Source organism: Rhopalosiphum padi, chromosome 2, assembly GCF_020882245.1.
Source record: "Rhopalosiphum padi isolate XX-2018 chromosome 2, ASM2088224v1, whole genome shotgun sequence".
NCBI classification, from domain to species: Eukaryota; Metazoa; Arthropoda; class Insecta; order Hemiptera; family Aphididae; genus Rhopalosiphum; species Rhopalosiphum padi.
In genome coordinates, this window is record NC_083598.1 from 60,656,108 (window position 1) to 60,669,164 (window position 13,057).

The 13,057-nt window shown below is 28.3% G+C and overlaps 1 protein-coding gene across 2 annotated transcripts; it reads right to left on the reverse strand.

The window, feature by feature from the left end:
• Positions 1 to 1,804: 1,804 nt before the first annotated feature.
• Positions 1,805 to 8,648, reverse strand: LOC132919333 (myb-like protein P). 2 transcript variants are annotated; one of them, XM_060980869.1, is made up of 6 exons: positions 8,164 to 8,648; positions 5,987 to 6,105; positions 5,818 to 5,910; positions 4,410 to 4,546; positions 4,188 to 4,338; positions 1,805 to 4,116 (listed from the first exon to the last, which is right to left on the reverse strand). In XM_060980869.1, the coding sequence occupies exons 2-6, from the start codon at positions 6,013 to 6,015 to the stop codon at positions 2,199 to 2,201; spliced, it is 2,328 nt and encodes a 775-aa protein (XP_060836852.1). In that variant the 5' UTR covers positions 6,016 to 6,105; positions 8,164 to 8,648; the 3' UTR covers positions 1,805 to 2,198. The 2 variants fall into 2 exon arrangements, with proteins under 2 accessions (XP_060836852.1, XP_060836851.1); XM_060980868.1 differs by having other exon boundaries at positions 8,160 to 8,648.
• Positions 8,649 to 13,057: the final 4,409 nt, after the last annotated feature.

Sequence of the window (13,057 nt, forward strand, 5' to 3'; positions counted from 1 at the left end):
GATATATTAATCAACTAATTATTATAATATAACATCGGTAAAGAACGATGTAAGAAATAACTAGGTATTTAATTAATTTATTTATAAACCCCACATTGGTACTACTATAAAATAAATAATTACAATGATAGTTATTGGAAGTTTGAAAAAATTATTAAAAAAGAAACTATAAGGTACTTACTTATCTTTGTAGATTTTTTTAGCTGATACATTTTTCCAGGTAATATACATGAGCATAAATTATAGGCAGGGACGCCCTCAGAAAAGTAGCTCACTAGACACTAAAATATTTTGAGTGTCAATATTAGACAATATAAGCTGTGGGGGGTTTGCCCCAACACTTCCTACCACTAAATTTATATGAACTCGTTATACACATCAATGATCATTAGAGATCGGATGTTTATGCTCTAAAAAATTAAAAAATATGCATGCAATTATGCACTATAAAGTATAAAATATGTTTAGAATTTATTAAAAATTAAAAATAATAAATTATTAATAATTTACAAAATAAAATTTATTATTATTAAAAGTAAAAATGATGTTTGCAAACTGCTGTTGAACTTATTGTTAATTTGAAAATAATATACATAGGTATATCGTATATAATATTAGAAACCAAGTACCGATACGAACGAAAACCGGCTATTCCCAGTTGGCACGAATATTATATAGGCCTATTACAGCCGCGGAACATTTTGATCTATTAATATGTCGTGCCGAGTCCCTTATATAATACGAAAAACCTTAAATATGCACTAAAAGCATGACGAATATAGAAATAACTATAGGTCAAACAAGTAAAAATCGAACAAATATACAAAATTAAATTGATAAATTTGAATTCTGTGAGTGATGAAACAAATATTTATCTTACTCCGCATTAATTTATATATTATTAAAAAATATGATAAATGCATAAATATCTGCTCCTTAATGATCAGTATATAACAGTGGCGTGTCTAGGACCAAAATTTAGGACAGGCCTGGTTATAAAAATAATCTGTTACATTTTACATTCAGTATTCAGTGTGCTTATATAAATATAATTTTAAAATGTATATTTTGGGTATACTTAAAGGTTAAAAATCAGGGTAGGCCTGGGCCTACCCGCTGGACACGCCTCTGGTATAAAATACATATATTAAAATATAATTAATTTTATCTAAGAAATCAAATTTCCTTATTTACATTATCAATTATTGAAAAGCAATGCTCAATGCCTAGAACTCAATCCAAACCTGTCAATAATTTTCTTTATTTTCATATCTTTGTCAATGAATATTAATTAACTTTAAATTATTCTATTGTAATATTTTATTTATATATACCAATGTATTATAACAAGTTGCTCGAACATATTATATTTATAACAATGTATCACAGGCCAAGATCAATATAATACACAGATATGAAATTCATATTACTGGTAACAAAATAAATGTATTAAAGTTCTTTCGTGATTGTACCTATATCAGTACTTAAGTGAGAGTTTCTCATGATAGGTATTTAGTATTTTGGCTATAATCATGATTCATGGTCATTATAAATAAATAAAGAATTTTAAAAAGTTCAAATTATTAAAAAAACATTTTCTCGGCAAATCCACCATCTGACTTCCCTACTTTTAAGTTACAAATTGAAACCAATAAGTGAATGACACTTACCCGTGGATTAATGGTGGATATTGTTACCCATAGGTAGTACAAATAAATTCTTATTGCTTGACAGTTGACACTTGTTGATGGTTTGCTTTTATTAGCAAACTAGACTTATTAATAAACATTAAAATACGGCTCAATAACTATGTGTCGTTTAAAATGTATTAATAATAATGAGAATAAAATATTCGTACAATGGTTCTAAGTCCTTACCGAATAATTCGTTATAATGTACACGGGTTACTCAATGATAAATATAAATTTACAATAAAAAGAAAAAAACATTTGCACTATTCTTTTTATACCCAATTAATATTCGATACGAATATCGAAACAATATGGGTTGAAAGTATTTATTGCCAAAAAAAAAATCACACACTAGGAGAAATTGGTGGGAAAAAATTGAAGCAAAAATAAAACACTGTACCTTACACAATACTTGGGGTTCAATGCTACCGAGGTATCAAAACCTAAGTATTTCCATTGACTAGATGACGTATTAATATTACGTTTTGTGATAAGACTACATATTCATTAATCTTTTAAATATGGATTGCCCACATTCAACATCTTGTCTCTGAGAACCTGATGCTCCAGTTTCTGGTTGCCAAACATGTGTTGCATGTTTTGCTCTTTAAAGTTGTGGAACTGCTGCTGGTTAGGTTGCACATAGTTCACATCTTGAGGCATCTGTGCATAAAACAGGTTGGCAGGAAACAATGGAGGGGATGGATCGATGTTGAAATTGTAAGAGTTGGGCAGTGTGTTGGGCATGAACACATTCGGCTGCACTGGTTTGGATTGTTTCATTGGTTCTCGGACAGAATTAAACGACGAGTCATTTAGTCGTGTCTGTTTGTCCTGGACCAAATTATACATGGGAAAATTCATTTTATCCTGCCCAAGCGATAGATTGGCTAACCTTTCGATGTTAGTCTGATGTTGATAGGGGAACAAACCATTAGGTGGCGGCACTAATGGGTTAGGATATATGAGATTATTGAATTGAGGGTTAAGATCTAAGTTTAATGCTGGAAACGCACTGTTACCAGTTAGATTGAAGTTGCTTGAATTAGCAGGCATAAACGATGTCTGCTGCTGTTGTTGTTGTTGTTGTTGTTGCTGTTGCTGCTGCTGCTGTTGTTGCTGCTGCTGTTGCTGATGTTGTTGAGATTGCAGTAACTGGTTAGGCAACATAAAATCTGATTGCTGTTGCAGCACAGGCTGGAACGGTTGGTACACTTTTTGGGTAGTCTTTTGGCTCCAGTTCAGATTTTGCTGTATCTGATTCAACGTAGGTGGTTGTTGAAGTAAATCGGGTTCAACGCCACTACTAGTTGCACCAACTGGCAAGTCTGAAAGTAATTGTTTATTGTTGAGACCCAGCCTATCACATATTTGGGTCATGTTGGCCAAAAAGTGTAAGTTGGAAAGGAACTCTGGCGAATTGTTCGTTTCTAACACCGAACTAGAGGTTTTTGGAAGGACAGATTCCAAGTTGGAATACAGACTATCAGTATTTGTCTGAGATATTTGGGGTTCTGTGTGTGGTGGCACAGTATATGGCGAGCTCTGACTAAGAGCTTCCAAAAGGTACCTATTGAAATCAGGAGCTGGCAGTGGTTTTTTCTCAACAAACTTAGGGCTTTCAATAGGTTTGGGAGGTTCTTTAATTTGAGTACTCATTGGTCCCCAAGAATCAGTAAAGCCAAACACGTTAGGCTTAATTTCTTTCCGTTCGGACTGAATGAGTTTTTCATCAATGCCATCATCTTTAGTTTCGACTGGGTCATTCCAAACAACTGCATTACTTTTGGGACGATCACTGCTCCAAATATCCACAGATTCCGTTTTGACAGGCTCTGAAGACCAGTTGGAAGAATCCCATTTATTTTTGGATACATTGACACTTACATCACCATTCCACATGTTGGACGGCTTTTTTTCATCTTTTTTTTCTTCTGGTTTGTTCCAACCAGATGTGAGAACACTCCAATCATGGGCTTGAGGTTGAGGTCTTTGATCATCAATATCATTTGACCTCACATTTCTTTCGGGTTGATAGTTGTCTTTAATGAATGTTTCCTTCCAGTCACCCCTTTGCCTAAGTTTTTTTTCTGGCTTAAGTGGACTGTCAGTAGGTGATGGTTTATTTTCTTTAGGTTTGTCTTTTTGAATATGTTTTGACTTGCTTTTAATGTCTTTGCGCTCTTTGGACCTATTGTTCTTGGAATCATCTTCCCAGAGTATCCCGACTTTAGGACTTTTATTAGTTTTATTGTGTTCAGATGAAAAACCATAGTCGTCTGATTCTTTAGCAAATGAACTGTTATTCCAACAATTTATGGATCTAGATTCCTTAGATCCTCTAGAATTCTTTTTGTTTTGGGAATTATGTTTTTTTTGGAACATCTGGTCATCAGTACCAATAGCATTTTCTTGGTCGTTTTTCCTGAAATTATTAATATAGTTTTTTTATTAATAAAAAAGTAATAATTTTAAGACATTTTCAATTAAATTTACCAAGAGGAATCTTTGGTTCGAGAATGTTCTTCGGCACTTTTAATACTTTCAGCTATTGCCATTTTTAACATTTTTTCTTCTTCATTATCATCTTTGGCTTTAGCAAACAGTTCTGACCCTTTTTTGCGTGCCCAAGCATTTGTAGTAACAGCTATAAAATAATAATGTTTATGATTTAATACACACAATATTTAATTTTTACTAAATATATCATAAACTTACGGAATGTTGCAGCAGCTTTAATTGGCTCTGAACTAACAATATTATTACCAGTGCCATATGTGCATACAAATTCTTCGATATTGATCATTTTGCTTTCCTTTTTAGGCTTACGCTTAGATTTGGGTTTTTGTGTAGTGCTAAACAATAATATATTTATAAATTTTAAGTTTAAATTACACATTTTCTTAATGTTAAATAAATAAATACAAATCTATTTTACTATATAACCAGACGATCATATTAAATTTTAAAAATAATTTATTAATACTTTAAATACGTATATAATATAATAATATAACATTAATATGATTTTTTTGTTAGTTATTAACATTTTATAGAAAGGAAATATTAGAATCTGAATTCATTAAAACCTTGAACACATTTTTGTAAAATTGTCACATAGCCAACGACAATTATACAAATATTTTGCAATTTTACTAAACCTATAATTAAATAATTTATGCATGATAATACATAATTATGGTTTAAAATAGCTTTTGTGTTTAGAACTTAATCATAAATAAAAGGTATAGATAGTAAAATTTTCAATTTAAATGAGTACAATTTCTATGTTACCTAAAAGAAAACAACATACATTTTATTTTAAAATATAAATTTATAAAAATATTTAGATTTTGTTTATTATATTTGGGTAATTGACATAAAAATGAATTATGATTGGATAGTATCAAATTATAAAAATTACTATTTCTAAAATTTAATTGCATAATAATAATAATAATAATAATAATTATTCATTCATCTGTTCAATATTATAGATTATACACACAGATTTTCAGAAAAGTATTTAGTTTCAGATTAGTGGCGTAAGGGGGATAATTTTTTTAAGTAAAAAACTGTTTACTTAATCACTTACAAAAAAAAAAAAAATAAACCTTCAACTTTATTAAGAACACAATTATTTATAATATTATAGTTGAATTACTATTAAGTTATAAATATTGAAAATTATTATTAAAATAAGGCTCTGAGAGATCTACCTCTAATCATGCCACTGTTTTAGATTATATAATTTTAAATATAAGTTGTCATTAAAAAACAACATGTGTATTATTAAATACAATGTGTATACTATTAATAGAAGTGGATTTTTACCAATATAAATGAGTGAAATAGGGATAATAAAAAAAAATTTAGCATTGCTTACTCTTATTATACTTTTTAAAACAATTAATGGATAAAAGCAATAAAGAAATATCATCTTATATGTAGATATATCTCATATATAAAATTAATTTATATTTACATTGAAAAATGTTATATTAAATAATATATAAATTTTAAATTTAATAATGTATGTATAAAATAATGTATTTAAAACAAAAATAACTAAAGCAAGTGTTATGTAATCATTGATATTATAATATAATATGGTATAAGTACTTACCCAAAATATTCAACAGTGTCGTTTGCTTTTTTATTGCCACCACCAGAAGGTCTTCTATTTTGAGAACCTGAACCGGAAGTTTTATTAATTTTTCTGCACAAAAATAAAAATAAAAAATATTATATTATACTTAAGATTTATGTGACATTAATATTATAAATATATATACCCTTCTGGAACATTGTTCTTCCATTCCATTATGGAAGAATTTCAAAGTCTGAAGACTTCAAGTAGACACTTGGTTTATAGAGATGGTTATGAAACAAATATATCCAATTTATTTAACAACTGAAAATAAATAAAATACATATTTATAATATTTAACAAGACCATGAAATAACTTTAAAAATGTTAATAAGTATCTATGTATATGTTACATGATTAGTTTCTATACATAATGAACATAATGTTTATTAATTATTTACATTAGGTAACTTGAAACATTTATCAATTAATGGATAATTTGAATTACTCAACAGATATATTTATGTACAAGAGACAAGAATTAATTAAACTTAGCATTATTCTCATATCTTACCATTTTAAAAGAATAGTAAAAACGGTTTAAATGGAAAAATGCATATCCTTTTTTCACAGCTTAATAATTTATAAAGCAATAAGAATAAGTGCTATAAAAATTGCAAATGCAATAAAGTTTGAGTCCAAATTAGGTACCTAAAAGAATTATTTTATGCTGAATATATAAGTAGAGATTGTAGATATAATGATTTAAAAATAATATAGTGTTAAATATAAAATTAATGATGTATGTAAAATAATAAAATTGGTATACAGCTAATAGAAAAAGAAAGATGAATATCAGCTGCAACTGGGTAATAAATTAAAAAATATCACAAAACCAGAATAGATGGAGATAACTGGCCATAATTTTTATGTAAATGTTTTAATTTTGTAATTAATCTACAAATGAGACCACGGCTGGGTTGAAGTAATGTAAAATGTCTTGTAGTTTAAGTTGTGAATTTTTAAAATTACATTAAGAAATTAATAAAATAAAATAATAGTGGTAAACTTATTACCAGCAAATTACAAGAATAATGAAATATAAAATTATATTAATATACATATTGAAAGTATATGCTTAAGCATTAAAGTGTTAGGTACATAATATTAATTAAAAATCAATATACCTATTGAGTATTATAAAGGTGCAAGGACATTTCTAATATCTATTAAGAACATTTATAAAAACTGGTATACATTTATAAACCATAAATTTAGAAATACAAATAGTAAACATTATAATATATGAGTAGATAAGAACTCAACTTCTTGAAAAATAAATAATTACTAGCGGAAATAGGTTTCAGATAACAAGGTAGGTACAGATGTAAATATTTTAACATTTTAGACAATCAAAATAAGATTAATTAATGATTGCTGATTTAAATAAGTTATTATCAAGAACCTACCAAGTGATATAAATTTGACACTGTGATCAACATACAACAGTCTTATAAATATTGTAATGACAATTATTATTCTGTAACTATTTCTATATAGTTGAATACAATTATAAAAACTATTATTTATTACGGGTTTATGAACAAATTCTGGCAATTAGTTTTTTTTAATATGTATATAAATTAAACTACACAATAAAAATCATAATTAGATTTTAACAGTTAGGTACCTACTTAATATATTTTTACAAGAATTTTCTTTGATATACATAATTGTTATAATAATAGTAATATAAGATTTTTTTAATTTTATAAGTATCTATAAATTACATAGTAAACATGTAAAATAAAATTAATGACTTTACAAACTTATTTAATTTAAAAAACCTATAAGGCAGGTAGGAAGCACCAGTTTGTACATTGTACATGTGTATATACTACCTATAAATAGGTAATCAAGATAGAAATGTAGACATTAAAATAACACCTACATAGGTTCTACTGGTTCTAGATAAAAAAAAGTTATTGATCAACATCAATTAAAGACACAATATAGTTAACAGATAACTATCATATGCACATAAATCTCAAAGCAAATTTTTTTTTAAAACAATGAACATGCTAGATAAGTCAATGGCAGACTTTCAGAGGAAGTATATCATCACACAGGACACTTTGAAAGAATAGAACATCTGTTCAAGACGTCGAGTGTACACTACAGTATAACATTTAGTCGTCTCCAAGGGTATGTGCAAATGACAGCATAATATGTCTCTAGAACGAGTTAGATATAGTAAAGGTGGGTGCTAGGGGAGAACAAATTTTCATCGAACTCGGAATAATTAGGAGAGGGTGCTGACAATGATAGTTATGCTACAGAATATCACGGGTAGAACAGAATAATAAAACGGGACTTACCTACTCTAGGGTCTTGTTGGCGGATACGGCGAGATCCGAGTATCCTGGTGGCGTATTGTGTGCAAGTCGAAGCGCAATCGTACGCCGATGATGATACGTCGGTCGGCCGGTGGTGATAACCTCAAGAATTGTAGTAATGTCGATGGTGGAAACAAACGGACGGTGCACTGACTATATTATAATACCTACTCCAAACAATAACCGAAACGCACACACACACGCGCACGCACGTACTTACAATACACTTACACTAAAATACAAATATACATACATACACACACACACACACAGTCACATTCGACGGTACTCAAGTCTTACCTATGATTATACGACAGCCGTGCGACTGAACGTTATGTAAATAAATACTGTTTTTTATTATTATTATTATTGTTTTCTTTCAAAAAATGAATAATATTTTCCTATTTCCAATAGCATATTTATCATGCTACAATTGCAAGTCGCTTTTTTATTCTTATTTTTTGGTTTTTTTTTCTACCCAATGTGTTACACTTCATCATCCTGACCTACGGGACGGGACGGTTTCGGGAGGAATTCATTACAAATGGCTCTCAGTGCGACCAACCCCCGCGGAACCACAGAATGCCAACGGTAGAATCCGCCCACCCTATGTTAACGACTGACCAAAAATACATCCGTTGTTATCACAGACTTGTGTGTATTATTACTAATATAGTAATATACATAGACACGGGTATAAATGAATAAAATATAATATTATTTATGTATTTATACTGTATGGTAAATATATTACGTAAGTCCACGATATCTGTCAAATTTTAAGATCTTTTATAATTTATAGTTTATAGATTACACATTTAATTAGGTAGGCTTAATAAATATACCTAATATTAGATTATTATTACTAATAGAATTTATTAGGTATACCTATTACCTAAGTATACCATGGTCATCAGTCACGAATAATAATTAGGCTATAGGTACTGCATTACTACGGTTTATAGTTTGTTAGCCGTTAGGTAATACCCATTCCGGAATTGGCGCACATCGGTCATTGACTTGGAGATCTCGGACTCACTTCATGTGGACCTGGAACTGTTTCTTAAGAACAATTTATAAAGAAGAGATAAATTTATAGATTTTGATAATTTAGGCACCTACTTAGAGGCTACAAGGTCACAAGGATGAAGAAACGATGGTTCACAAAAAATTTGTCGCAAAACTTCAAGTCACCAAACTGGTTTTTTCGTATAAAATGTGTGTATTTTTATTGCTTTTTCTAACAAAAATAGCAAGATTATTAAACACATAACAGGATAATATACAATAGTTGATGTAGCAAATTGTGAACAATAATTATGCTGCATAATTTGTTGAATTAAACTATAATACAATAAGTAGTCTTCTTATATTCATACCTAGGAACAGCAAAAATAAAGTTATGAATTCTTTTTAGTAAGAAAATTAGTTGTATAGTTGTATAACGGAAAAAAGTTAAAAGTTTGTCGCATAAAAGAGATTTAGTCTTAAAGATTTTAGACTGATGGCTAGTTCAAATAAAGGAATCTATTTTACTTATTAATTATTACCTATAGCCTATAGTTATGGGGAGCATAACCCGTTTAAGTGAGGTTTAAAAAAATTACGGGAAAATTGTTAACACGTTTAGGCAAATTTATGAAAACACCTCTGGGACAATATTGAATATTCTAACTAGTAATTGAAAGTCTTGTGTAATCTAATCTAATTTAATATTAAGTACTCAATCCGCAATCGTTTCATGTTTGATCTATAGGCCATGTCTTAATTATTGGAAAATACTAAGATCATATACAATAATATTAATGAATAATAAACTACTAATATACAAAATTAAACTAGGATATTAAAAAAAGTCTTTAAATATTTTTGGAAGATTATTATTGAGTCAACCCCCTTGTGTTGTCTTCTGGATAAAGACAATAGACTCAGATTTAGTAGGTAATAGGTATAATGTACTAATATGTATATCATCTATGCAAAAATATACGTGCTATTATAAAGGGAAATATTACGCCCAAACGTTGTATGGATTTACGCCATATAAAGTGTTCTTTTATGGATAAATGCGCTCAAACGTATTTTACCCGTTATCGGTTGCGAATTTAAATTCTACCGATTTTCAGGTATGCGGTTAACCATTGATTTTAAAGTCGACGGAATTCGTCAAAAATCGCGAATATGATTTTGATATAGGTTGATAGATTGCTTCCGCTCAGAATCGTTTTTGGTAGACAGTGATATATAAATGATTTCAAATTTTACACACCCGACATCCATGTCACTATATCTGTGAGACAGTGACCTACTTATGATACTTAATGTTAATGAATACTAGAGCGGTACCCACTGGCCACTTGCCTTCATTTTTCTTTTCGCTGTGTACAAAGTGCGTCTCTGGTTTTACTTGAGCATAATATCTGAATTGCATCCCCATTACTTGTGATATATGAAATATTTAAAGGTGAGATTATTGATTATTATCAATTATTTTAATATTATCGTTTTAGAATATAAGCGGTTTCGTTTTTTAAGTATTTTGATCATATTTTGTTCGTGTGTTATATGTTATATATACAGACATAAGCAGACATTTGGTTGAATTTTTAGAGGGGCTATAATAATCCAATAATGTAAAGTGATCCACCTTTATATACATAAATATAACATATTACCTTCGATTTTTGTGGGTATTTTGAAATATTTGGGGGGCTAAACCCCACTAAGCCCCCCCCTCGATGTCCGCCTATGTATGTAGACAAATACAATAATTGTCAAATATTGTCGCAGTGTAGTGTTAACGGAGATAACGTATCTACATTATGAGTAAGTATTACGATTAATTATTTTATTTGGTTTCTCACAAATATTGTTGAGACGTTGAGAGCTTTTTGTTTTATTTTATAGCTAATGTTAACGATTTGACGGTTTAATATTATATTTTCTTCATTATAACTATGTCCAATACATTTTTGATTGTATCATTTTCAGAGTTTAATTAAATATGGGATTTTTATGTTTACTTACGACATCACCGTTCAATATTATTTTTTAAGTACTTTTGATATCGAAATTAGTACCCCATCAATAATACATAAATTATGTTTTTTTTGTGCATGGTTTTTGCTCGCCAAAATCAAAAATTAAAAATTTGGTTCAAAACAAGTATCATGCGTAGAATAGTAGGATAACTAATAACTATTCATACATATATATTATTACAATTTATAATTGATTTATAAATAATCAAGAAAAATATGTACTAAGCACAATCGTCTGTACTCTATTTTGCCGAAATTTCTTACAAATTTGGAGGAATTACAAACTTCATTAAACAATTTAAGTAATTTTTTATTAAAGAACCGTAATGAAAATTTGTTATTGGTAAATAATAAGGATACAAATATTTTATTATTTTTACCAAAAGTAACTTAATTTTTTAAGCCATTTTGAAATAGTTTTGTTGATGGAACTTTCAAAAATTAATCAAACTTTTTTACTCAAATCTTCACAGCTCATGGCTTACAAAATGGTAATTTTATACCAATATTATTTTTCCACTTACTGATAAAGTGATAAGGAATCAAAGACCTCTAAAAAAGCGTTTTTGCACATTTTGTCTGGTTGTAATATAGTCATTAATCAATATCATATTTTCTCTAAAAAGAGTGTTTGTAGATTTTAAAAAGGCAATACATTAAATGTATTACATTTAGCTATTTTCATTAACTTAGCTTATTATAATTCTGAAAGGATGTCGATTTCATTAGGATCAAAGCCAAAAACTTAACCTATAGGAAAATACAAGCAATTTGTCTAAGTTTTGAGTATAAAATAGATGACAATACAAAGAAAAACTTGAAATATTTTTTTTTTGATTACCGTTTCTTTATCATGACGTCATGATCAATTGTTTCACAGACGATTTATTATATTTATTAAACAATATAATTTAAAAATAAAATTAGATACATTTACTGATTATATATTAAAAACATATATATGTACCTACTTATATTATCTACCGGAATTTAGTTTTCTGCTTTCATTACTCGGCTACTACTAAAAATAACTAATATAACTGTAAACATTTTCATGCCCATTCAAATATTCTTAAAATGATCAATTCTCTGAAGTGTCTTTTTATGATCTTAATGCTAGACAATGAAGCACTTTAAACAACCGTTTACTGCAGAAACCGTACAACCACCCAGATTAATAAAGAACAATTTTAAGACAATCACAGATTTTCAATCGAAAATAATTAGCAAATTCAAATTTATTAAACAGTTAGCTTTAAAATTTTACCGATATCATAATATTTTTTGTTTATTACTATTATTAAACAATACATGTAATAATACAATTATAATATAACAAAAAAAATGTTATTATTTCATCTCAAAAATCCCTAAAATAGAATACACCAAGTTAAAACATTCAATTTTCATCAAAGATGTATAATGGGATTAACATTATTAAAACCTAAACTTATCGAAACGGTTTTCTTAAAATCTTTGAAAAAATATAAAAATTCAAATAAATTACTTCGATAATTACCATTCAATTATAAAAATTCTTAATAATTAACTCAATGCTTGATTTCATACATACCAATAAAATAATGAAAAAAAACTATTTTGTGATGTTATATAGAAACTTATTGATTTATTATCCTACAAGAAATATAAACATCATTAGATTATTTTGAATTTAAGACATAATTAATTTAATTATACTTTTTATATGGAGAGTTTGAGTGATATGGTGGAAGTAGTGAAGGTACCTATATTATTTCAAATTAAATATATCAAAATTCCTTTACCTATTAAATTAAACATTGTAATAATAAGTATAATAGTATATAATTCTATATTCTA